The 27,249-nt window shown below is 45.4% G+C and overlaps 1 protein-coding gene across 2 annotated transcripts; it reads right to left on the bottom strand.

Moving 5' to 3' along the window:
* Nucleotides 1–1,263: 1,263 nt before the first annotated feature.
* On the bottom strand, nt 1,264–26,217 carry Pgpep1l (pyroglutamyl-peptidase I-like). 2 transcript variants are annotated; one of them, XM_013512514.1, is made up of 6 exons: nt 25,842–26,217; nt 21,295–21,347; nt 8,076–8,198; nt 7,360–7,392; nt 4,622–4,848; nt 1,264–3,901 (listed from the first exon to the last, which is right to left on the bottom strand). In XM_013512514.1, the coding sequence occupies exons 1-6, from the start codon at nt 26,194–26,196 to the stop codon at nt 3,661–3,663; spliced, it is 1,032 nt and encodes a 343-aa protein (XP_013367968.1). In that variant the 5' UTR covers nt 26,197–26,217; the 3' UTR covers nt 1,264–3,660. The 2 variants fall into 2 exon arrangements, with proteins under 2 accessions (XP_013367968.1, XP_005381674.2); XM_005381617.2 differs by lacking the exon at nt 7,360–7,392.
* Between the last annotated feature and the right edge of the window lie 1,032 nt (nt 26,218–27,249).

The raw sequence follows: 27,249 nt of genomic DNA, 5'->3' as shown, positions 1-27,249 counted from the left end.
TAAACTGTCTATTTTGAATGGCTGAAGCTAAGGTGACTTTAGTTTCTCTTACTCTGCTTTTTCTAGTAGTTAAAGTACTACATGATTTAAGTTAAATAAAAGAATTCTGTATGCACTTTTTGTCTCCCAATTTTCTTCCTTCCCTTTCTGGAACCATCACTACATTTCTGCAGCATGGCAGCCGAGCTCTGTGTGACATGTGTGTTCACACGTGTCACTTGGAAGCGTACTGCGTGAAAGTACTGCCTTGTCTCTGGCAGCGAGCGCTCTGCATGCTCCTGAAACCAGAGAAGCTACTCTTTCTCATTCTGTGAAGTCAGCTGGAAGAAAATCTGAATCCATAAAATACAGAAATTTGTACTTCATTTTTAACTGATACGTAAGCGTCTACTTTCCTACATCTTCTGCTGACAAAAGTCAGCCCAAGGCAGGTTTGAGCTGTCTGACCCTGGGGTAGAGTACTGAAATGCTCCTCTCCCCATGTTCCTGTGGGTAACCCAACTTGGAGGGTGCCCATGAGACCCCAAAAGTCCCACACAGGACGTGGCTTGCTGTGGGCACTCCAAGACTTGGTGGTCTCTTTTTCCCTGGTGATTAGTGAGCCCTGCCTGCCCCCAGGGACTCTACAATCTAAACATCATCATCTTTGTCTTGTGGGGAGAGGGGATCGTTGCGGGAAAAGGAAACAGGCTGTAAAGGTCTTAGAATCAGACCTAATATGCATAAACGCACCTGAGTGACAAGCAGGTCATCTCAAACTTAGATCATGAAAAATTAAACTCCAGCAATGAAATCAGGCAATTACAGGAAGAACTAAGTAGCAAGTTGTATGCAGTAGAAATAAATCGAAGGCCATAGTTACCCAAGACCTGATGAGTTTCAGGTAGAGACTGTAAAAGCAGAAAGCATTTAAAAAGCTCCAAGAGACTGTACTCTGTGAAGCTCGGTGCTGGCCTGCAGGTCCTGCTCACCATGGTCACCCAGAGCCTGACAGTTGGGGGACCCCCACTAGGTTAGCAAAGGAGGTCTCATTTCCTAGTTTAGGCTGTCCAACAGGCTAATGCTGCATGTCCAGGTTGTCACAAGTCTGAAGCCGGAACACCAGTTTCTTAGGATGAAGGCAGTAGGTCCTTAGAAGCTAGAACCTCTGCTCTGTGCTACTTCTTAAGAGTACTAAGGGAAGCTGTTTGTGTTTACCACCACAGGTCCACTTGTGTGTTCGTCTCTTGCATTACTATAACAAAATACTCAAGGCAGGCTAACTTCGCAAAGAAAAGAGGTTTATTTGGTTTACAGTTCTGGAGGCTTATGGGCATGATGTGGGCATCAGCTTGGCTCTGGGGAAGACCTCATGGCCAATGACAGGAACTCATGCGGGAAGAAGACATCACATCTCAAGGGGAATCCAGAGAGCAGTTCAGGTCAGGGCTCCACTCACTCTTAACAACAACTCCGTATAAGAGTTCAGCGATCCCAAAGAAATTCCTTAACCTCTTCTGAGGGCAACTACCCCAATGACCTAAAGACCTCCTACTAGGCTCCACACTGGAAACCAAGCTCCTAACACATGAACCCTTAGGAGACCCACTATAACCATAGCAAGCTATGAGGCCACACTCAGCTGTGTATTTTAGTAGTGTTCTATTGTCAGTGAAGGCCTTCTACATCCACTGTCTTCACTGAACTTTCATAAGCACCCTGAAATGGCAAGCTTTTTTATTGCTCTGTTTTATAGAGGCACACACGGACAGACCCCAAACGCCCTGGCAATAATATGAAGCAACCATACCAGGGCTCAGCCATTTATACTACACAGTTTTCAAATAAACTCAGAAGTCTCCTGTAGCAACCATAGCTGAACAGGCCCTGCTGCAAATGAGTGGGGGATCTGGGTCATTCACAGAGACCAGGATATGAAGGCACCTTTGGGGTTTTCCATGGACAACTTTAGAGGCCACAGAGCAGGAAATGGTGAGAAAGTTCATCACAAGAGAGCTCTGGCCTCCTAATTTTTTTCAATATGTACGTATGACATTGAGCAATTTGCAATAATACCAGAGGCCTGTCCTGGAGGTCCCTGGCTTGCCAGTGTCCTCAAACAGGAGAAAGAATAAAGAAGTAAAGAGCTCTAGGTGGCGGCTACTTGCCCTGGAGTACAGAAGTATCTCCACATTAACCACCATGCTGCTGGACCCCAGCACCGTCTTACGCCACCTCTAGGCTTTGACTTACTTCTGGCGTATGTCAAACAATCCAGGTGTATTTACAAAGGGGGGGCTTGTAAAGTCTATTCTGCATAGACAAATCTGCTCAAAGGCTAGTGGCAAAATGAGCAAAGCCTGTCGAGTGCCTTTGTTATTAGTTTACAGATGCCTCTTCCTATAGTACATGAATCCAGGCACTAGGAGACTAATTTATTTCTCTAGTATAACCAAGTAAAAAAAATAGTAGTTATAAGCAGACCAACATAACAGAAAATGTACTAAACCTTAACTACTTCCACACTATTACTAATAAAAAAAGTTACAAATGGGGTTTTGCATGAAAATTGTGCCCCCAGAAGACACTGGACAAGCAGAGCGTTGCTGTGAGCAGCTTGGCACAAGACCCAGTACAGCGTCATAAAGTCAAAACAAAGGAGCTTCTGATTTTTAACAGTTAAGGAAAATACTTATTATGGAGAGAACCTAAGCCCAGCTCCAAAGCTTGCTTTAAGAGCAAACACTGGTGAGAATATAAAACATTACAGTCACTGTGAAAACCAGCGTGGCAGTTCCTCAAAGCATTAAACACAGAATCCTCATGTGCTCCAGCAATTTATTCTGGGTGTATACACAAAAGAGCTGAAATCAGGGACCGGAACACGTATCTGGAGGCCAATTTTCATAGCAGTATTTTTAGCCATAGCCAAAAGGTGGAAGCCACTCAAGTGTCCATCCATAGGTGAATGGAAAAGCCGAGTGTGGTAGGGACGTGCAATGGTGTGTTATTTAGCCTTTACAAATAATGAAATCATGCCATCTGTGACAATGCTGATGAAACTTGAGAACATTATAACAAATGAAATAAAAGACAAAATGACAAATGCTTGTTTTAGGTACCTAACTGAGCTCGTAGAGATGGAGGGAATAATGGTGGTTGCTAAAGGTTGGGAAGAGAAGGGATAGGTAGTTCTTGGATACTGAGTAAAGTTTTGATTTAGGATGGTGAGAAAGACATAGAGATGGACGGTGGTGATGACTGCACAATGCTGGTGTGCTGACTGTCACTAAACCGGGCACTTCAAAATTGTTAAAATGAGTACCAGAAAAGACAGGGAGAAATGTTAGACCTAGAGCAGTAGCTGCACCTGCACGTCCATGGACTTGTGGTCCTCAAGCCTGGGCAGGATCTCACAGCCCCGCTGCACAGTCATTTAGAAGAAAAAAAAATTACTAGGATTTCATTTTATTGTCATGAAAACTATAACCGAAGCTAGTTAATCCCTTGTGGAACATCTGCCTTTTAGAGAGTTCTTTCTTCTGACAATAAAATAACTCTGTGATTTTGTTGGGCTAATTCAAAATTTTTCCCTCTGTGTAAACTGTTTTACAAGCGATTTTTAAAAGCCTCTCAAGGCATAATTGAACTCTACACATAGGACTGAGCATTTAGTTTTCTCTAAAGGAGACATTTTCCAACTGGTTCCCTTTGGGTGGAATCGGTGCGGTTCAGTTCTCTGCAATCCTGGCTGTGAGCTTGGGCTTTCCCGCTCGCTTCCAGCATTTCCTGGATGATGACTTGCAAGGCTTTTCCCAGCAGGCTGGCTGGGAACCCCCGTGAGAGTGGAGGGACGTGGATGAGTGCCGCATGCCCATTTCCATGATGCAGAGACAGGTAGTAGGTATAATCGCAGATGTACCTGCATCCCCACGAAATGCTACATTACTTCTCAGACCACCCTCAACCCTCTGTGAACCATAAGCACACAATGCCATGCACCATCTACAAAGCATGAGGAGGGAGGACCGCCACTCCGAGAGATGTAAGCTTGCTTCTGCTGCCTCACAAAGAACATGGGGCAGGAATGACATGAACAAGGTCTGACTCTTCGTCTCACGGTTTCATGACCAGCAAGTGGCCAATAGAGAAAAGGACCAGGCTTTCAATTATTTAATCCGTATCACCTTTACCCCAGTAAATCTCTCCCTCATTCACATCTTCATTGAGTCATTTGTTCATTCATCCCTTGGAGAGAAGAAAATGCCTCCACGGGGCTGAGAGTTGGGAGGAGCATAGGTATGTAAGTATTCATCTGGGACTACAACCACACAATTAACTCACAACATCAAAACAAAATTACCAAAACACCCACAAAGTGTTCCTGGCTCTCAAAATCCCCATCTCTTCTGCAACATCTCTTCTATAGCAGTGGTCCAAATGCAATGTTAGGAAGAGAGGGGTCCCTCAAGCCTCATCCTAATGGGAACAACTGTTTAGCAAAGAAGGGTGACTTGGTGGGTGGCTCCTGGCCAAGCAACCGGCTAGATGGTAGGGGATGGTTTCCTCAGAGGAGAGAGGGAACTTGAAGGGCACTTCCTCTCCCCTATTTGGTTGGTGCCCCTGTACCTGCAAAACCTACCTGCCCGCATCTCCAGAAAAGGTCACCTCAACATCCTCAATGGCAATGTGTTTGCAGACTGCCTTCATGTTGACCCTTGACACGATCACATCCCGGCCACCTGGCAGGCACACGCCTTCCTCAGGCTGGAAGCCCCGGATGTCTCTGTCTCGGTAGCCACGGTTCTTGCCACACTGTTCTAGAAAAATTGCCTTGGCCGAAGTGTCCACACCCACATGCACAGCAAGCTGTATGAACAAAGGCAATAGCAGAGAGATCACAGGAAACTGGGTTGTCAAGGATACAGAAAGACCAAGCCCTGGGAAAGCATCTCAACCCCCCAAATCTACCATGAAACCCCAGGATTCCCTGTCTGCATCCCCTGATTAATATGGTTGGAATGAAAAACTGGGCTCTTTCAACTAAATAAGAACCATATTGCATTTATATTTCAATATTCTTATATTTCAAAATATTTTTACAAGATAGTGTATTCTATTTTAGGGGGGAGAATGCAAAATTTGCATCTAAGACTGCCACAGAAGTTTAGTGTTTCTCAAAGTCATCCATCTTTTTAATGAAACTTTAATGAGGGAAGTTAGTAACAAATACAATTTTGATAGTATGTATTTGAGTTGACTACATTTTTCTTTTTCAAAACTAGCTATTGAGAATTTTATCAAAGCATTTGGAACACAGTCTTAAGGTCTCGGTGGTATATGCTTTATTAATCTCATCATATGGTCCAAGGAGCAGTATTTGTACCTGTTTTTAATGTAGTAAGTGTGTGCAGATAACATAGGCTGTGTCTTGGTTACTTTTTTCTCATTGCTAAAACAAAATACCCAATGCCCCAAATTAAGGCAGGAAAGGTTTATTTAGCTCACAGTTTGTGGAGGTTTCAGTCCATAATCATCTGGCTCCAAGGCAGGGTGGTGTGGCAGAGAAGCAACAGTCCATGGCAGCAGAAAATACCAAAAGCAACAAGTGCAAAAGACGGGGGAAGTAAGACTCTTTCCCTCCTTTATATTGTATACAGGCTACCTGCACTAGGGTAGGTGTAGCACTCACACCCCCAGTCCCAGCACTAGACAATGAACCAATCACAAACTCTAGATTCAGTTACCTTAAAAGCCTGCCCTGAAAGACTGCATGAGGCTTTGGGGGGACATCCAGACATAAACCATAATAGTCTACTCCTGGCCTCTCAAAGACTCATGTGCATCCCTTTATGCCAAAGGATATTTAGTCCATCTCTAAGAGTTGCTAAAGTCCTAACAGTTTCAGCACTGGTGAAAAAATTCACGTCCCAACTCTCCCCAGAGATATAAGGTAAACTCTTAGCTATGAACCCCTGTACAAATGAAAAGTTAAACACTTTCAGTATTCAATGGCACAAGATAAACATTTCTATTCCAGAAGTTACAGATAGGGGGATACAAAGGAGTGGGACCAAAGGAAGTGCAAAATCCAGCAGGGAGAATATTAAGTCCTGTACTTCCATGTGCAGCACCTGATGCAACCTGTGACAAGTTAGGAATTCCAAAGCTCTTGGGTGGCTCCGCCCCTACAGTACTTCCAGTAATTGTAGCTTCCTTGGCTTTTCTCTTAGGCCCACTTTGCTCCCTCCTTGCAGCTTTCCTTAGACAATTCAATTCTTGGCTTGTCCAAACTTCTGGGGTCTCCATTGCACCTTTGGTACCTCACACCCTGCCCTTGCAGGGTCACACTGCCTGGCCTCGGAGGCTGTCTGAAATTAGGGTGAAACCTTTTTAACCCCACAATTCTTGCATTCCACATGACCCTAAAACCAATGCCATGTGGATGATACCAAGGTCTGCTGCCAGGTGGAGCAGTAGCCAGGCTTCCCCTTTTGTTGCTTGTAGGGGATGAGTGCCTGGATCACTGATCACTCTGAATCCAATTCTGAGAAACAAATTTGCTAGTCCTCCACTATTCTGAAGCAAGATGCAGCCAGCACCATTCTGGAACAAGGTACTCCTCTGCTTTCTTCTCAAAGCAAAGTCTCACTTTTTCAATTTTGAAGTTGCAAAGGGTGGAGTCTTGCTGCTTCTTGTGATGCCCTCAGGCCATCTTTTCTATTCTCCTTTTCTTCCTCAGCAACTAAAATCTCCTCAGCTCTATATGGGCAATTCACAGTTTTCCTGGGGCTTGCTTTGTGGCCAAACTCAAAATATTTTAAATCATTCTGCTGGGCTCTTTGCTCTTGATTCTCAAGATAGATCTAGCTAAAAGCCACCAACAGTAGTCATGCCATTGACTGCCTCAGTATTCAACTGCCTTAAATTTCTTCTACTAGCTTAAGTAGTCTGTTGCTCTTAACCTCAGTCACAGGTAAAGTCTCTGGACACAAGCAAAATGCAGAAAAACTTCCTGCTAATCCATAACACACATTGTCTGGAGTCCAACAGCCAATGCAGCCTTTTTCCAGTGGAAACCTCCTAAGCCTGGTTTACCAGCAGGATTTCTATCAGGATTCTGGTCTTCTGAGCTCTGACCAGAATCTCCCGTACAGAGGAGCTCAAGGCATAACAGATTTACTCTTCCAGGCCACACCTCCAAAACTTTCCAAACTCTTCCCACAAGCCATTCCCAAAGGCTCTTGAACCATATGGTTAGTTTTAGTCACAACAATGACCCCACTCTTGGTACCAAATTCTGTCTTGGTTACATTTCTCATTGCGGAAACAAAATACCCAACTTTCAAAATTAAGGGAGGAAAGGTTCATTTACCTCACAGTTTGTGGAGGTTTCAGTCCATAATTAGCTGGCTTCATGGTAGGGTGGCATGGCAGAGGGGCAACCATTCATGGTGGTGGAAGACACCAAAAGCAACAAAAGAAAAAGGGGGAGAGAAAAAGCAAGCCTCTTTCCATCCTTTGTATTGTATGCAGGCTACCTGACCTAGGGCAAGTGTAGTACTCACACCCATAATCCCTGCACTGGGCCAAGAATCAATCACAAACTCTAGAAGCTGGCTTCCATGACTGAATGAGGCTTTGAGTGGACACCTAGACACAAACCATAACAAGTTGGGTGTTCTGAAGATGGAGCCTCCCTGGGTGCACCACCGTTCCAACAACTCTCCCAGCTCGGGAGGTCTATGCCTCATTTCAACCAACCAGCCTCAGTAGGTATGTGTGGAACATAATGTAGGTCCTCTCCCTTAGGTAGATATTATCTTTGGGTGTTGCCTGGGAATGTTTCCACTTCCTTTCTACACCTTCTCTCTCTCTCTCTCTCCAGATTTTCTTTCAAGCTTTGTCCTACATTTCAGCTTAGACTTTTACAGACAGATGCAGAAACCTAGCTACAACTTTGCACTGGTGGGACACGAGAGTGAGGTGAACTTCAACTCTCAGCCCTAGAGCCAGAGTCCTGGATGTTTTCAGGCTCTAGGCTCCATCATATATCACCAGTCTCCGACCCCAGTGCCTCACTGGCCAGCACTTACTTGTGGTTGAAATTCTTCCCAGATTCTGGTGACCCTCTGCTTCACCTCTCTGTAATCTACAGGCAGCTGGAGAGTCCGCAGCTCCACCTCCATGTTAGTCTCCAGGCCCAACTTGGAGAGCTCCTGCAGAAAGAGCATGTTATGATAACCCACAAAGGTGAATCCCTTAAATCCCAATCTTGGGCTTTGCCCTCAGCTCTTTTGTGGTCCTATATCCTGTCCCTCCTCCCCCAGAACTCATACCATGGAAGAACTAGGCACAGGAGTCAGTGAGTCAGAGCTGCCTTGTAAGACGATGGAAGCAGTTAGTTAGGAAGATCATGGGGTTGATAACAATGTCAAAAAGCCAACAAGAGAGCATGGTTCCTGACCCAAGAGGGAAATGCCCCCTACAGCTGCTCCTGTCAAGGGAAATGCCTTAAAGGGCCATAGCTGTGTCAATCATGTGCCAGAGGTAAGTTCTATGGACAGACGGATGAGACAGATGGAGAAGCTGGGGACAGAGTAGACTTTAAAGACAGATGGGACTGCAAGAGCTGGAGACTTTTGGGAAATTGGATGTGATATGATTCTTTCAGAAAGGCTGAGGGATTTGTTCATTTGTTCTGTTTATCACAAGGCAAAATATCCAGCACCATGGACTCTGATCTGAGCAGGAAGCATTTATAGTGTCCCTAGGTATTTGAGGACTAATCTACCACCACCATCCATGGTGTAAGAGGGAGAGGAAGAAAGGAACTAAAGCTAAGGAAGCCAGGTTGAATGCTTAGCCAGGTTTGGACTTATCCTGAGGGCAATAGGGAGCCATGAAAGGACTGAACAGGAGAGAGTGAGTCAGAGCTGCCTTGTAAGAAGATGGAAGGGGAAGTGGCAATGAGCTAGGGGGATCATGGGGTTGATTTAGGACCTTCCAAGTTTGAAGTTCCCAGAGAGAGCTGGTCCCTTGACCACATGTGTCTGGAGCTCATAGAGAGGCCTCTGACCAGACATCAGTGTATCAGAGGCAGAAAAAGACATGGTTCAGATGAGGTCCACAGAGAGAAGGTGAAGCAGTGAGAGGAATGAAGAGCTGTGGAGAATGCCTGAGGTAGGAGCACCTTCCTGCCCTGAAGGGCACCAGAAACAGCAAGCTTTTTGGAAGAAAACCAAGAGAATGACATGTTAGAAGTATGCATTTCATTCTTGATGAAAGTCCTACCAGGAACATAAAGCTTCCCCTAAAGGCCCAACATATCAAGATGGTCTTCATTTAATGATTTCATTTGTGCTCTCTTACACTACTGGTGAGGCAGGACCGCCAGAACTGTGTGTCCTCAGATGGAAGGTGCCCTGAGGAGGGCCTGCTCAAAGACCCCAGCCAGGAGATCTAGATCCGCCCTAGGCTTTAGTGGTAACCTGAGCAGATGTAGAACTCCTGAGTTGTTCTTATCCTGGGATAAAGGTTTCTCCTGACCCATTTTTGGCATCTCAGCTCTGTCCCTGACCGGCTCAGCCTTCCTGAGGGGCTCTTCTCCATTCTCCAGATATCTGCTTGACTCCCTCAACTGCTCAAGCTTTGTTCTCTTCCTAAACACCAAAATGAACATCACCACTTGACTTGAGTGGGAAACCATTTGCCTGACTGATGGTGGGAGACGGGAAGGATGTGAGAGGGACAGGAAGTCACATAAGGCACAAGGCTGGAGGACCATACAGAAGGGAGTCCTGCAGACCAAGGGTACCCTAGACATGCCAAATTTCCAGTCCTGCAATACCAACATGGCCTCCTCTCCTGAGCACCACATAAAGCCTGGAACTGAGATTGCACAGTTCAGGGAGTTGGGGCTGGAAGCCATGATGCTGGAAGTACCATGTGGCTCCACTGTGCAGGTGAGGAGGCCTTGGCTGGTCGCAGGGCTGCTTCTCAGACTCCAACCCCCCATGAAGAACTAGTTTCTCCTACTTGGTGGCGATCCCTTGGGGTCTTTGGCCTTCTCTGAGTAAAGACTGCACTGATACCCTGGATCCAGAGTTGTCTGGGAATCTGCTGTTCCCTGAAGGCCACCCTAGCTCAGCTGTCAATGGAATTCCCAATTAATGATGTTCAGTAAGCCCACAAAACAGTGTCACTCACAGGATGGAGAGAGCCACCCTGAGCCATGTGTCTGCTCTGTCCCTGAGTCTCACTGGCCCACGTAATTGCCTGGGAGCTCTTTTCGACAGAAGAATGCAGCTGTGCTTCTGGTGAGAGCATGTGCCAAGCTGAGAGTGAGGTAGGCACCCATCACCAGCCTTTTCTTTCCACCCCATCTCCAAGCCTTTGAGAGGAGGAGAAAGATACATCTTTGGACACCTTTGAGATTCTCCTGATGCTGCTGGCTATGGGAGCTGGATTTGGGGAGCTCCTCCATGTTAGTCTCCCAGGGCTGTCATGGCAATGCACTCCACACAGGGTGGCTTAGGACAACAGAAATTTATTGTCTTATGGTTCAGGAGGTTATAAGTCCAAAGTCAAGTTGTCAGTGGGGCTGTGCTCCCTCTGAAACCCATAGAAGGATCTTCCTTGCCTTTTCCAGAATCTGGTAGCTCCAGATGTTCCTTGGCTTGTAGTGGCATCACTCCAGCCTTCACACGGCATTTACCCTGTGTCTCTTTATACCACCTTCCCTTGTCTGTCTGTCTCTGTGTCCCACTTTCCCCTTTCTACCAGTTACATTGGATGAAGGCCTAGCATCATGACTTCATTTAACTTGATTGTATCTATAAGCCCATCTTTCCAATGAAGGTCACAGGCCCTGAGGATTAGACTTCAACATCTCCTAGGAGGACAAGGTTGAGCCCATAGCAGCTTCTTGGTTTGTACTTTCCTGAAGGCTGACAGCATCTGTCTTGCAAAAGTAGAAACTGCAGGGAAGCCACTGTGTAGACCTTGCTGGCATATATGGAGCCAGTATGGACTGAAGGGCACTTCAGAACAAAGACGTGAGAAGTGTATTTTACCATTCTGAGAATAGTGCCTAAGGGGCACAAGGGCCCTGCTTGTGCTTGCAATGTGTCTCCTGTGTGTGCCTGGTGTGGGGCTGCCCTCCTAACCACTGATGTTTCAATCCCTAAAATTCAAAAGGGCATGGTAGCTGGAATAAATACAGATGTCACACATTGCCCACATCAGCTCAGATCACCTTTTGCCACTGGACAACTTGGGAAACATGTCTAACATTTACAGAGTAGAAGAATTGGGTATGCAAGTTGCAGAGAAGGGGTTATGGACCAGTGTAAACTCAAACCTGTTCACATATCACATATTGGAATTATTCTTAACAATCTTCCTGGCATATTTTCTCAACTTAGCTAGAATGTCTTCCTCCTTACCTCCACAACTGTCTTGATGAAGGGACAAATTGCAACTTGTTACTGCAAAGATGGGGACACACTGTCGCCCTGAATTCTACTAAGGTAAGCCACCCTCCCCAAGAGGAAGTCACCATTGCTGCCCATGCTGTGGATCTGGACATCTCTACCCTTGGTAGATTTCCATGGAGCCCTCCAAGTAGGGGGAGGAACACTGTAGCCATCAAGCCTTTGCCATAGAGGACAGAGAACATTATCTTCATGGCAATCAGAGGCTGCAGCAGGCTAGGAATAGGAAAGCAACTATCCCTTCACTAGTGCAGACCTGGCCAAGCTACTTGGATGGCCCTGGGAAGTCTGCAGCCATCCTCAGGCCACCAGAAAGAGCCATTGGCTATAGCAAGGTTGAGGATGCTATGGCCTGAATTGTATCCCCCAGATTCATATGCTGAAGTCTGTCTTAGTTACTTTTCTCTGGTGGCTGAGACAAAATGCTCTACACCCAAAGTTAAAGGGAGGAAGGTTTATTTAGCTCACAGTTTGTAGAGGTTTCAGTCTATAATTGGCTGGGCCTAAGGCAGGGTGGCATGGCAGAGGGGCATCCCAGAGGAGAAACAATTCATGGTGGCAGAAAACAGCAAAAGCAACAACTGAGGAGAGAGAGACAGACATACAGAGAGAGAGAGAGAGAGAGAGAGAGAGAGAGCGAGAGCGAGCAAACCTGTCTTTCTCCCTTACATTGAATGCAGTGTACCTGCCCTAGGGCGGTTATAGCACTCACACCCCCAAACCCAGCACTAGACAATGAACCAACTACAAACTCTAGATTCAGCTGCCTCTGAAAAGTGGCTGAATCTTTTCTCCTGGCCCCCATGACCACATGAGGCTTTGGGGGGACATGCAGACACAAACCATAACAAAGCCTTAACCCCTAATGAGTTGGGATTCGAACATGGGTCCTTTGGGAAGCAATGAAGTTAAATCATGAGGATGGGTCTCCATGATGGACTGGTGTCCTTATAAGAAGAGGCAAGACCAGAGCCTTTCTCTCTCTTAGCAGGTGAGGTACAGCATGACGGCAGGCACCAGACAGAGAGCCCTCATCAAGATGCAGTTCTGCCAGCACTTTGATTTGGCCTTCTAGCCTTCAAAACTACAAGGAATTGATATCTGTTGTGTAAGCCATTCTGCCTGTGGAATTCTGGTATAGCAGCCCCAGCAGTCTGAGGCGGGGTTTTCAGAGGGTCTTGAGATGAGTTCTGGCCAGGTTTCAGAAATGTGCCAGCTCAGCCAACATGCACACCATTCAGCCTTAGTGGACCACAGCCAGTCTGGTTTGGTTTGGGAGATTAAGGAACTTTTCTTAACTCCATACCACCTTCATATCATGGAAAGAGTCTCTAGGCACTATCTCCCCTGAAGTTCCTGCTCTTGAAATGTCTGTCTGACTCCCCACACACCCCCCGGTGTCTTCTGCCATTGACATTGCATTCTAGAATACATTTTTTTGAAACCAAGCCAAGGCTGGTGGTCATTCTGAGCCTGGATTGGGTACTGCCAGGCAGAAGGGACCCATGCAGAATTGGACCCTCACCATGCTATTCCAGGCAAAAGCATGGGCTTTGGGGTCAGCAAGACCCAGCTTGAGACCTGGATCTACCACCCTGCACTGGGTTGTTAGTCCTGTCCTTGATCTCCACTTTTCCTCAATTTCCTCATCTGTGCAATGGGGTAAGTGAAAGTCAGAGGGGTTTTCATGAATCTTAGATGAGCCGATTCACAAATACTTCATGAACTTTAGATGGCACATAGTTGGACCTTTATAGAAAGATGGATGATTATAATGAACTTGCATTCACTTGAGAAAGTCGTGCAAGATGGATTTGTTGAAAATGACATTTATTAGAATGTGACGAGCGTGGGCCCAGCAGAAGCAGTGGGAACATTCTGCATGAGCAGCGTGTGGGCCACTGGCTGCTGCCACCATTTCTGCTGAGAAGGGAATGTGGGTTCTGTGCAGGAGTGGAGAGAGCCCTGGTTCGCGTTTTCCGAACTGGTACTTTCTCAGTTAGAGTTGCTGTCTTCTGTGCTAAAAGGAGGAGAGCTAATGCCTGGCACAAGCCCACTTTCCAAAATGAAGCCCAGCATATTGCGCTAGCTCGAGGCATGACCAAGCCCGGCAGGGAACTCAGTGTCCATGCCCAGCCCATAATGCTTCGAAAAAGCCTAAACTACTCCTGCTGCAAGAGTCCCGGGGAGTCAGGGAGCCCCGCTCTCTGCCTCTTTTTCTTTCCTGCTTTTCCAGATTCTGCATTATCCAAAATCTGGTTGGTAGGAACACATGGCCACTTCTCAGAGGGAGAGAGGAAAGGAAGACACCAGTTGCTCTTCAGATTTGCTCAAATCCACTGAGGTTGTGGCACCAGCTGGTGTTGAGGAACAGTTGCTGTTTTTCCATGATATGATTCTTGACTCACCAAAGGCAGCCCCAGGATGTAGGAAGGAGCTGCCTCACTCAGGGGGTTGAAAGAGCATCCCAAGGGCCTGCAAGCTGTCTCTGCTTAGGGCTCAGTGATTCTCACTCTTGGAACGGAAGCAGGAGTAGAAGCTACGGGACTGGGCTGCAGAGCCTGAGAAGCCGATGACCTGGGGCCAGGCAGGGAGAAAAGGGCCGGACTTTGCTGCTTCTACTTGTTACTGGGGGAGTTTGCACAAACTACTGGGACTTGTGGAGCCTTAGTTTCCCTACCTGTGAAATGTAGTATGGGTAGGACCTCCTTCTAGCTGCTATGAAGGTTAAGCAAGACTATGCAGTGAGGATTGCATGGAGGAGGAGGGTCTTTGGGGCAGGGAAGATTAGCAGGAGTCACCCAGCAAGAGAACTTTCCATGGTATATGCAAACTTTTCTTTCCTTTTTTCTTTCTCTCTTTCTCTCTCTCTCCCTTTCTTTTTCTTTCTTTGTTTCTTTCTTTCTCTCTTTCTCTCTCTCTCCCTTTCTTTTTCTTTCTCTCTTTCTTTCTTTCTTTCTTTCTCTTCTTTCTTTCTCTTTCTCTTTCTATTTCTTTCCTCTCTTCCTTTTGCTTTCTTTCTCTCCTTTTTTATTTCCTCCCTTCCTCCCTCTCTCCCTTTCCCTCCCTTTCTTTTTTGCTCCTTTCCTCCATTCATTCCTTTCATTGTTCCCTTTCCTCTCTTTCTTTCCTTTATCTCCTTTTCTCTCTCCCTCTCTCTCTCTTCCTCCACCTCTCCCTCCTTTCTTCACTTCTTCTTATTCATTTTTCTCTCATTTTCCTCTAGCCATTGTATGTGGCTGAGGCACCCTCTGCATGCCATCCTGATGCTGGGCTCTGGCTGAGGTTCTCGCTGAGTAGAGGGAAGTGCAAAAACTCAGAATCTCATGCTGTTTCTTGCATCCCTTGATGGAACCGTAAACAGCCGTTGATGGAAATAGTTATCCCTTGAGGGCAGAATTAGAGCTGATGCTTCTTTTCATACTCATTAAGATTTTTACAATAGACACTTGTGTACCATTTTTCTTTTTCTAAAAATAATCCAGTAATCATCCCAGCTCCGCCTGGAGGGCCTGTGCTGTGTACTGGTGCAGTGCTGACAGCCCGTCCCTTGACTCTCCTGAGGAGGAACTGATGGTGTCCCCATCCCACAGGTGAGGAAACTGAAGCCCGGAGAGTACACAATAAAAAGAGGAGGAGTTGTAGGACACTGTCCCTGTAAGTAGAGGCTCACCAACCAGTGCTAACAACAGCCCTCACCAGTGTTTTGAGAAATCTTTGGATACTGGCTAAAGAGCACTCTGCCTTAGCAATGTCCAGTTCTACTGTCCAGTGTCAGGTTCTCTTCTCCATAGGGGACGCTTGCCCCAGTCCTTCAGGCCATTCTTCCAGATAAGTGGGCCAGTCTTGCCTTGGAAAAACTCAGGAAGGAAGACAGCAACATACAGCTCCCAATCCTCTCCCCTCAGTGATTTTCTCCCAAGTATTTTTGATCCTGTGCTCCATTTCATAAAAATGCCAACATGCATGTGCTCTTAGCTGGTGTTTTCATGTCTTCCAGTGGACGCCATTGTTAGTAAGTGGATGTAAATTTATATTTTGGGTGGCTTTCTTAATTTCTTCCTGTGTAGGACCAAACTTCTGATCAGTTATTGTTTTCACATCAAAATGTAACTGAGATAGAACTCAGGTGAGGGGCAAGAGAAGCAACACTCAGGTGTTCTCTTGTGGACTGCATTATTTATTCATCACATCTCTGTGAGGTTTTAAAGATCATTGCTTTGAATATTCCTTGATCATAACTTGGGATTAGTTTAATTAAGACTGGAAACCCACTGATAAGACTGAAACATTTTGTAAAAAATTAAAAGTGAATCAAAGAGGGAAGACCCTTCTGTCACCAAGGTGTCCCTTCCCCCAAGTGAAAGGTCCCCTCTTCCCTCAGGAAACCATGCTGCCTGGGGACTTGGGCACATACAACACAAAGCAGTCCCACCATGGAATGCTCATCAAGGATAACCTGTTTCTTATTTTTATAGCCTAACCAGAGAAACTCACACTGACTAGGGTGTACGTGATTGAAAATCAGAAATCAGCGAGTGTTGGTGAGGATGTAGAGAAATGTATTTCTCGTACACTGTTCATAGGAATATAAAATGGTGCCCCCCCTGAGAAACAGCATGGCGGTTTCTCAAACAATTAAACACAGAATTACCATCGGATCCAGCAATTCCCGGGCTATATACCCAAAGGAATGAAGGCAAGATCACAAAGAGATACTTGCATGCCCATGTTCTTTGTAGCATTATTCACAATAACCAATAGGCGGAAGCCATCCAAGGGTCCGAGGAAGGATGAATTGATAAGAAAAATGTGGTAAGTACATACAATAGAATATTATTCAGCTTTTAAAAAGATCACATGTCATATGTTAAAATACAGATGATCGCTTAGGACATTATGCTAAGTGAAAATAAACCAGTCACAAAAAAGCAAAGTTCTATATGATTCCACTTACACGAGGTATCTAATGTGGTCAGAGTCAGAGAAATAGAAAATAGAATGGTGGCCGCCAGAAGGGAGGAGGAGGAAAGTGGAGAGCTGTTGGTCAATGGACAGAGTTTCCGTTCTGTAAGATGAAGAAATTCTAAAGCCCTGTTGCAGAGCTATGTAAATACAGTATAAGAGTAATCACAAGGGCTGGGGAAGGGGGTGCTAGGGGACTATCATTTAATGAGTATGGAACTTCCTTTTGGAAAAATGGAAAGTTCTAGAACTGACTAGGATGATGATTGTACAACAATGTGAATATACTTAATGTCAGTGAATTGTACATTTGAAAACAGGATGGTAAAAATAATGGCGTGAATACTTACTACAGTGAAAAACATTATGGACTTCAACTTCATCTCCCTGCTGACATACACATTTTCTCAACCTGACTAAAAAATGCTGTCTGAAGAAGGACTATGCTTACAGGAAGTTAGAGCACAGGCTGTCATCCACCATTCAGATGGGGCTAAGGGTTAAACTGGTATCTGAAAGCGTTCTAGAGTTCGACCAAGAATGCAAAAGACAAGAGTCTCATGGGTGGGCAAGGGGTGGGGGTCCTGGAATGGTGCGGAAAGAGCGCTGCTGCCCAAATGCACAGCGTGGTTTCCGAACTATTTCCCCATTTCTATGCTCCCAGTGCCTGAAATGTCACTTGCACAGCTCCTTTGGGTTCCTGAGTCCCTGCCTAGATACCTTGGCCAATGCCCACAGGAGACGGAAACCCAGCATCATGCACATCTTCCTGTCCGGAGAGAAGGCGCAGCATGTGGGCCTGGGCTAGAATCCAAAGCTGGGACAAGCCAGAGCTCCGCAGAGAACTGTCACCTCACAGGGTGTCCAGGGTGTCACGTGTGCCCGGAGACATTAGGCATAACGACTGGGGACCTAAGGAAAGGCCTCTCAAACTGGCTCAAAGCTGCCAGACCAGGAGGGCCTCTGTGGATTTGGGATTTCAGGCACGGCCCCCTAGTGTGATGCTGATATTTTTCAAGATTTGTAACCTGCTTCTAATGTGCATGTGAGGGTAAAGATGAGAAAAGGCGCATCCACTATGGTCTTCTGTTCTTATCTGTTTCCTCAGTCGGAATGAAGAGGAGCTAAGAGCTGTCCTTTGCATGTAGATTCAAACCCCACGGCCCTGCATCTCCTGTGTGATTTATTTCCTGGGTCATTCCTGTGTGCATACTTTTCCCCTGAATTTATTCCCTGGGTCATTCTTGTGTGCATGCTTTCCTCTTGTGCTCCACTGCGTAAGTAAGAGGCTGAGTTTTCATCACATTTAATGCAGCCAAAATTGAGCCCAGATTCTGGCCTGATGAAGCAGGTGAGCAGGTTGGAGCATTACCCACGCCACTGGAGTTTGCAACCCAGAAAGGATGCACTGCATTCCCCAGATCTAATCCCCAGACACTGAATGCCAAGCACTATTCCTATGGACCAGCAAGAAAGCAAAGCACTCGTCATCAACAACAGAGTATAAGGCGCAGGTGACTGTGACGTTCATCTAGTGTCAAGACGCCAGAAGATTTTTTTAAGTAGTTCTTCAAATCAGTGAAATATGTGGAGTGCTGGGAACAAGGACAGAGGACATGCACACACTCAGGCAGTAGTCCCTCACTCCCATCTGCCCTTCCAGTTAGCCAAGGTCAACCATGGCCTGAAAATACTAATGGAAAATTCCAGAGCTAAGCAGTTTATGTCTTAAATAACTTTTATTATGTTATGTCATTACATAATTGTTCTATTTTATTATGAGTTATTGTTCTCTTACTGTGTTTAATTTATAAATTAAACTTTTTTGTGGTACTGAGACGTGAACCCAGGACCTTAACACTGAGCTATATCCTCAGTCATATTTTTTAAAAATTTTTTATTCTGAGACAGGATCTCACTGGGTTGCTAAGTTTTCTAGGCTGCATTTAAACTTGTGGTTCTCCTGCCTCAGGCTACCAAAGTGCTGGGAATACAGGTATATGCACACCATGCCAGCTAAATTCAAGATTATGATAGGTATGTTGATACATGAATATATATAATAAATATATAATATATAATATACAATATATAATATATAGTATATTATATATACATTATATATAATATATATATATTATAGGGTGCAGTACTTCCCACAATTTTATACACCTATGGGAGGTCTTGAAACATACTTCCAGCAGGTAAGCAGGGACTACTATACATAGAGAAGTACAGTGACTTCAAAAGTACCCAATTTGGTTTAACCTTCAGTACAGTTAAAGTGGAGGATGTCATTCCTTTTGAATGAATGAGACGGTACTGATTCCAATATTTGAGTATTTAGAAGGTAGGGGTCACACTGAATAATAATGACCTATGGCCTGTGTCACTATGCACAAATCAGGCTTGAAGAGGGAAGGGTGTCCACTATGGGCAGCCCAATGTTAAATACTTTGGCACTTACTGTTGGTAAAGAGAATCAAGTCAGTCTTCTGGAGTTTGTAGTAAACAGCTGTTTTCATTGTGAGCTTTTAGCACTTATATTATTTTTCTGCATTTTCCTTTTTTTCAACATTCATTTCCCATTTCTTAATAAAAAAAATTTTAAGTTTTGTTGGGTATACAACTTCTGGTTGGCAATTATATTTGCAACACTGAAAATACTAGTCTATGGTTTTTCTGGATTTTATTGTTGGTTTTAAGATATTTACCCTTAGTCTCAACAGACTGACCATTCTTGTAGATGATTTCTCTCTTCTCTCTGGTTTCTTAGAAATCTACTTCTCTCTGATGTTTGGCAGTTTTGCTGTGATGTGTTTAGGTGTGGATTTTATTTGTCTTAGCTTATCTCTGTATATTCTTGTCTTTCATAAATTCTAGAACATTGTCAATCTTTACTCTTTGAATACTGTTTTTCTTCCATTCTCACTGTTCTCTCCTTCTGGAACTTCAAATCTTCACATATTAACAATATCTCTTAATCTCCTTACATCTTTGTTCATCTCTTTATGTTGCCCTTTGAATAATATCTTAGATGTATCTTCTAGTTCTCTAATTTTCTCTTCATTGGTCTCTAAACAGCGACATGCATTTGGATAAATGTTTCTCTCTTTTTCTATTAAGATATAATTCACATACCATATCCTTTACCATTTAAAGTCCACAGTTCAATGATTTTTAATGTATTCAGAGTTCTGTAATCATCATCACTGTATCTCTTGCTCCCTAGTTGTCCTAGGCAACCATGAATCTGCTTTACTTCTTAACTGATTTGTTTAATGTGGACACATATAAGTGGAATCATACAATACATGGTCTTTTGTGACTGGTATCTTTCACTTATCTTAATTCTAAACCTCCGTTCAAGTCATCTTGTAACTGGCACTGTGAAATAGAATTTTAGAAGTTAGATTTTTCCTTGAAGAGATGAACAATTTCTCCAAACCAACCTCCTTCCCTCAGTCTCAAAAAAGTAACAGGACCTGCAGATCTGAGCCTCAGTACATCGGAGCCAGGCTCCTTCCCACAAAGAGCAATGGATCTGCGTCACCTCCCTTGCTCCCCCTCCCCTCTGCTCCTCACTATAAAAGACTCTAACCCACCTGTACCCAAGGAGACGGTGGTTGTGACAAGTGGATCCCTCTATCTTCTTAGAGCTAGCTTTGAATGAATCCTTTCTCCTTTTTACCGAAATGTATGGCTTCTTTTGATTTGGTCAGCGGTGCACAGACCCCGAGTCACCTTAACCTTCGCATCTGACAAATGTGGCAAACAAGGGTGACTAGACAGAGGAGGTGAGCCCAAGCAGCCTGCCTCTTTTCCATTATCATGACTGCAAAGAAATGGAGGGTTCAGGACCATTTGAGAGATCCTGGCAGAAGACATCCTTTCTACCGAGGAACTGGCTGTAGACATCCAGGGGCTCATAAAGGCCCTAAGCTGGCTTTTCTGGTATGTTGGGTACAGGGGGTGCTTAACAGTGGTTCCTGGGTTTCTTTGAGTTTTTTCTTTTGGTTGAAAAAAGGCTTAAAATCCAACTCTAGAATCAAGAGTCTCCTGACTGCATCTGTGCTGACAGGCTAGAAAATCAATGCCACAGTTGCTACAAGGGCATGACGCCAGTGGTTTTGTTGCATTTTCGGCTTGACCGGGAAACTGAGAATAGAGTAGAGACCCCACCTTTAACTTGATGCACCAGCGGCATGAAATTGAAGGTCAAGTATGAATAAACAGCTGTCAGTATCCGGAGCCTCTAAGTGACACCCACGTGGGGACGGATCACAGACAATCACTGCAAGGAGGAAAGGCAGGTCGCTCTGCAGAGGCGAGCCCTTGCACTCCTCATGGACTGCCTCTGAGTCAGCAATTTCCTTAACAATAAATGTACTGTTTAGACTAATAACCCATCCTTAAGTGCTTACCCTGTGCCAGGCACAATGTTTAAACAAAGCTGCCTTGCATATTTATCTCTTTGAATCCTCAGATCAATCTTGCAACTTCAGCACTATTATCCCACCATTCATGAATGAGGAAACCAAGACCCCACCACTAGAAAGAGTGTGGATAATAGGAGTCCAGCTCTGGCTACAGCATTGAGGCCTTGGTGTACCCTCCCCAGGAGGGTCCCTTTGGCCTCCTTTCTTTCCCACAAAGGCAGGAGGAGCATCAGCAGGCAGGCAAGCCACAACCCAAGGACTAAAGAAAAGCTGTTCCTCCAGGGGCCTGCGGATTTGTTTGTATTCCCTCTGTGTGACTCTGGTTACTAAGAGTCCTGCAAGCTGGGATTGCTCAGCAGTCACAGAAGGAGCCAGTTGGGTGTGTGGTAGCAGAGGGGAAAGGGAACAGCGTTTACCTTCACTGCTTCCCAGCTGGAATTCACCAGGTGCTGCCGGAACGGCCCAAAACCTGAAACCAAAGGAAGCCAGGTTTGCTCAAGCCAGGTTGCACCACTGCAAGAATCTCTGACAGTTTCCCAGGCCAGAGTTCTGAGCTACTCCTGCAGACATGCCTTACTAGAGGCATCGCAGAGGCCTCTCCTGAGCCTTTGAGGAAAGCAGGTCTGATCACTAGGAGGGTTGGGAACATGTGTGTGCACAAATATCTGATTGAAATGCAGGTGTTATAGTTTGTGTCCAGATGTCCCCCCAAAGCCTTATGCAGTCATGGGGCTTTTAGAGTTTATGATTGATTCATGGCCCAATGCTGGGATTATGAGTGTGAGTGCTATACCCACCCTGGGGCAGGTAGTTTGCATACAACATAAGGGAGAGAAAGAGGCTTGCTCTCTGCCACTCCTCCGTTTTTGTTTTTGCTGTTTTTGCTGTTTTCCACCACCATGAGCTATTGCCCTCTGCCATGTGCCACTCTGCCTTGGAGCCAGCTGAGTATGGACTAAAACCACCACAAATTATGAGCTAAATAAACCTTTCCTTAATTCTAGGTGTCACATATTTTGTCTCAGCAACAAGAAAAAAGTAACTGAGACAGCAAGCTTTGTACAGCCGAGATAGACCCACAAGAATGTGCCTAATGGTTTGTCAACAACAGCAGAAATATAATTTCATGGAGGAAGGAGAGACTTTTCAACAAACGGTGCAGGAGCAGTTGGACACCGAGACACAAACACTGATCCTTCAATTCCAGCCACACCTTACACACAAGTAAATTCAAAAAGGATCATGGATTTGCATGTAAGAATTAAAACTAAAGAATGCTTAGAGGGAAAAGAGGGAGTAAATCTTGAAACCTGAGGCTAAGTAAAGAGTTCTTAAATTTGAAACAAAAAGTACTATCTGTAATAGGAAAACTGCAAATTGGACCCCATCACAATTTAAAATACCCGTGCAATTAAAGCTTTCTGGACATAGCTCAATGGTAAAGTATGTGCTTAGCACCCACAAGGCCTTTGATTCAATCCCCAGCACCAAAAAGAATAAAAAGAAAAAAAAATATTAAGCATTGCTCTGGAAACAACTGTATTAAAAGGATGAAAAGACAAGCTACAGAACAAGAGAAAACAGTTAGAAACCACCTATCTCAATAAGGCATTATATGTAGAATGTCTGCAGAATGGTCAAGGCTCAATATTAAAACTAATTAGAAGGGGCTGGGGATTTAGCTCAGTGGCAAAGCGCCTGCCTGGCAAGCGCAAGGTCGTGAGTTCGGTTCCCAGTACCGGAAAAAAACAAAAAAGCAAAACAAAACTAATTAGAAAATGGGCAAAAGACACAAAAAGACTTTTCATCAAAGATATTAGCACATGAAAAAATGTTCAACAGCATTAGCCATTGGGGAAACGCAATTGAAAAACCACCCTGAGGTAGCTATCAGGGAGGCTAAAGTAGAAATACTCATTACATCAAATGCTGGTGAGAACAAGGAGGAGATGGATCACACACACACATTGCTGGTGGGGATGGAAGATGGTACTATCACTTCGGAAAGGAGTATTTGCTTTAAAATAGAAAATGGACTAACGGGTATTTGCACACCTGGACTATTTATCGCAGAGAAATGAAAACTGGTTTTCACACAGAAACTTACATAGGAATGTCCACAGAAGTTTTCTTTGTAGTAGTTCCAAGGCTGGAACCTACTGTAATTTTCTTCAGTAGGATAATAATTAAACAAACTGTGGTTCATTCTTACCATGGAATACGACTCAGCAGTGAGAAGAAAGGATGAAAATGAAACTACCTACATGTCCATTAACCAATGAATGGAAAACAGCATGTGATATAATCTGAACAATGGAATATTATTGGTAATAAAAAGGAAATGAATTATTAATGCATGTTACCACATAGAAACAAAAGTGAAAGAAGCTGGTCACAAGTGACCACATTTTGTATGATTTTATTTATATAAAACACGCAGCACAGACAAATCCACAGAGACAGAAAGTGAATTAAGTCTGTGTGTGTGCTGAGGGGAGGGGACATGGGCAGTGACAGCTAAGGAGACCAGAGTCTCTTTTTGAGGTACTGAATTTGTTACAATCGATTGTGACAATGAATGCATACTTCTGAAGATTCAAAGAGCTACCAAAGTATATACGCTTTACCTGAGTGAATTGTATAACAGTGAACTCTATCTCAATAAAGCTAGTAAATATTTTACATGAATGAACTCCTGATAACATACAAAAACTTGGATGAACCTCCAAAGAGTTACTCTGAGTGAAGAAAAGCCAGTCTCAAAAGGACACATACTGCATGATTCCCATTATCTAATATTTATAAAATACAATAATTACAGAGACAAAGAACAGATTAATGTGTGTCAGGTGGTAGTGCTGGGGGAAGGGAGAGGTGAGGCTATAAAACAGGCGCATCAGGGAACTTGTGGTGAGGGTAGAGTTGTCCATGTTGCTTGTGATTGTGGTTACAGGAAGCCGCCCGTGTGACGGAATTGCAGAGCGCTGTATACACGTGTCCACATGTACACGCACACTGAATCACACCAGGGTCAATATCCTGGCTTTGATATTGAAGATGTGAACACCAGGAGAAGTTAGGTAAAGGGTACAGGAAACCTCCCTGTATACATTTCTTTGCAAATTCCTTTGAATCTGTATTTTAAAAGAAAATCTTAAAACTACCTAGGAGGGAGGCCAGCCGCTGTTACACGGGCCTGTGGCACATGGGCGCACTCATTTCAGAGTGATCTGCAGACATAGCAGCAATCTATTATGCAGCTTTATCTGGAGTACAGCTGAGGACCTGTGCTGGCTGGCTCAAAGCAGGACTTGGCGAGGGTCACTTAAGGAATCTCTGGAAGCAGGGCGGCCCTTTGGTGGGGGCAGGCGTGCCAAGCCTCTCACTGTGATCGTTGGTGCCGGTCCGAACACCTTGATCTTGCAGCAAAGAGTCAGTGCCCTGGCTTTCCTGTGGCTCTCTCTGTGCCAATTGTCTTGGTGAGATTTGCACACAAAACACATCCAACTAAGTAGAGAGACTGCCCCTGGCAGCTCAGAACCTTTCCAATAAATGAGGCCACACCCTGAAATCCAGGGGCATTTCCAAACTGCAGCTGATTATCAGGTCCTTTATCCTGCCATCTAGTGTCCAGGCTGGAAAGACAATGGCCGGGGTCAGCGGGACTCAAGAGGGGCCAGGGGGCTCCGAGGGGCGGATTTCATTCCTGACATTGACAAGGAGCTCAGTTTCTTAGGAATTCCAGTGTCCTTTGAACGACTCAGTCTCTAACACCAAAATAACACAAAGGAGAGCCAGAAGGCTAAAAGGGCTTCATGGGAATTTTCTTTTTTCTTTTTTCAGAAGGTTGATAAGACTGAATTACAGCCTGAAAACGTTAAGATCAACAACTTTCTATTCAGATAGATGACTTTCACCAGGAAAGAATCTTCTCCTTGTCGCTTCTATGTTGCCTTCACTGAATACAGCTCAAGAAACCTTGAATGTAGTTGGGTGTGGTGGCACGTGCCTGTAATCCCAGTATGCTGGGAGGCTGAGGCAGGATTGCAAGTTTGAGCATAGCCTGGGCAATTTAGTGACTTAGTGAGACCTTGAGTCAAAATAAAAATTAAAAAGGGGAAGCAAGCTGGGGATGTAGCTCAGTGCAAAGGCCCTGGACTCAAACCCCAGTACTGGAATAAAGAAAGAACAGAAGGAAGGAAGGAAGGAAGGAAGGCAAGAAGGAAGGAAGGGAAGGAGGGAGGGAGGAAGGAAGGAAGGTTAATATGTGCCTAACCAAAAATAAATAAGTAAAGAGCTTAGTGTCTAACTAAAAATAAACAAAGAGCTTTGTGAAGAAAGATCAAGTAAGTCCCCAGGGACCAGCTGTGGCAGTGACTTGTGAGGCACTTGTAGCTGGGGTTACTTTGGATATGCTGGTGGGATAGTGAGCAGCCGTCCTTTCTTCCAAGTTGAGCTGCTGCGGTTCCGAGGCATCTCAGAGAGGGAGGGGACCTTTCAGAGTTCTCACTGTAGGGGAGGCTGTCATTCTGGGAATGGGGACTTGGGAATTGGTCATGCTAGAGGAACTAGGATAGCCTGGTGAGTGTCCTGTCCTCTCTGATCATGCATGCAGGTCCCTCTGTGCTGTGAAATGTGCCCCCAAACATGTGCTCACCGGGTTCTAGCTGCAGGGACAGTGGGTGCCTGCCTGGGCTTCCTCCTTGAGGTGCTGAAGGTCAGAAAAGGTTGGTGCCTAAGCCCCAGTGGGCACCTTTGTGCATGCCACGCAAGTTATGTGCAGTGCATGAGCCGCAGAGGGCGCAAAGCTTCTGTCCCTGCCTGGTTTTTAATCGGACAGAGCAGGAAGTTTTCTTCCATCCGGAATTCTTAGCGCCCCAGTCAAGTTGTGGCTCTTTGTCCCTTCCGGGGCTGTTTATAACCGGGATCAGGCAAACCGGAAGGCAGGAAAATTCAGTCTTACCGGTCACCACGACGCAGCTGGACTGCGAGTCCATGGAGCCCACGCTGGAGCGCGTCTGTGTCCAGGCGCTGCAGTGTGGCAAGCACCGCTGCTCCCAGCCCGGGCGCCCCCTCCTGACGCCAGGTCCGCGGCCCGAAAGGCAGAGGACAGCGGGGGAGGGCTGCAAGGCGAGGCCCTGGGAGAAGAAACAGCAGCGCTGGATGTGTGGGCTGCCTGCAACTGGCAAGCATAGGTTCAGGAGGACTCTGCACTCTAGGGTCTGGGTCGGTGTCTTGCTCAGGGCACCACGGGCAGTGTTCCTGGCACAGAAGGGTCTCCAGGGCCCAAAGCTCAAGTGTGCTGGAACAAGGAGCATCGGGGCAAACCAGGATGATGGGTCATCCAATAAATTGCCCTGTTTTTTTTTTTTTTTCCTCTCCTTAGTAATCTTCCCCCTTCCCTGCCTGAGACCCTCACTGTGTTTGGCAAGTATGATCTGGTGAAATTTGTTGCTCTGCAAAATTGGGTTCTGCAAAATAGACAGAAAAAAGAAGGAGAAAGAAAGGGAGAAAGAAAGAGAAAAGAACCCCAGCCAGCTATGAGAGCCCCTCCCCCGTGTTCTGATAGGCAAGTTCGTGTCCCTGCTCCCAGGATCCCGTTCTGTGCATTGGGACACACAACACCCTCTCACTTACCGAGTCTTTCTGTGTCCCAGGCACTGCCCCCAGCTCCCCCAGCCCTAAAGGGCAGAGACTCACCAGCTAGCTTCCCAGGCTTTGTGCCCAATACCCCACTGTGTCTGGGCTCTGCTGGGTAAATGGGGCACTGGATGCTGGCTGCAGCCCTGGTTTTCACCTGGCTCGGCAGGCATCCTTTTGATACTTGTGCTGGTGACCAGAAGAGCTAACATTGGAGCTGTTTCTTCTAGTGAAGAAGTCATATTATGCAACATCTTGATTTTTCCGAAAATATGATGAAATATTTTTTCCTTCTTATTAAGAATATTATTTTTCCCCAAAAAGCTGTGCAATAAGAGGCGCAAAACCCATAATCCTCTTTCCCCTTCTGACGAGGCTGTGAGAATCTCTTCAGGGGTAGCTGCTCACACTGCTGCTTAAACTTTCGTTTAAGTTCCTACTCTTTCCTCCACGTGTGCAGGAGTGCAGCCCTGCGATTCCAGGTACTTAATTGGCTCCTGGGTACTTACACGCCTTTAACTGGTCTTACTCCCAAGGGCTGGACTTTACCTGATGTTTTTCTGGGACCTTTCAATTGGTCCTAGTGGGGGCCTTGGCTTCTTGACAGCTGAGAACAGGCAGAAAGCGGCATGAGCCACCCCACTTGGCCTGCCAGCACCTGCCCTGGGAGGCTGAATTCCACCTTGTTTTGAGAGGGAGGCAGTTCCCTGCTGTCCTAGTTCCTTTGTACT

The sequence above is a fragment of the Chinchilla lanigera genome, unplaced genomic scaffold (assembly GCF_000276665.1).
Source record: "Chinchilla lanigera isolate Chin_1 unplaced genomic scaffold, ChiLan1.0 scaffold00015, whole genome shotgun sequence".
NCBI lineage: Eukaryota > Metazoa > Chordata > Mammalia > Rodentia > Chinchillidae > Chinchilla > Chinchilla lanigera.
The sequence above is the reverse complement of the archived record's forward strand: the minus strand, read 5'-3'. Positions and strand labels throughout refer to the sequence as shown.

Excerpts from the sequence above, each read along its gene's own strand:
- Pgpep1l (XM_013512514.1), bottom strand. The coding sequence starts at position 26,196 with ATGCTCCTTGTTCCAGCACACTTGAGCTTTGGGCCCTGGAGACCCTTC. Across the intron at positions 21,348-25,841 it reads CAGCTGCGTCGTGGTGACCG|GTTTTGGGCCGTTCCGGCAG; the intron begins GTAAGACTGAAT and ends CTTTGGTTTCAG. Across the intron at positions 8,199-21,294 it reads CCAGCTGGGAAGCAGTGAAG|GAGCTCTCCAAGTTGGGCCT; the intron begins GTAAACGCTGTT and ends CTCTTTCTGCAG.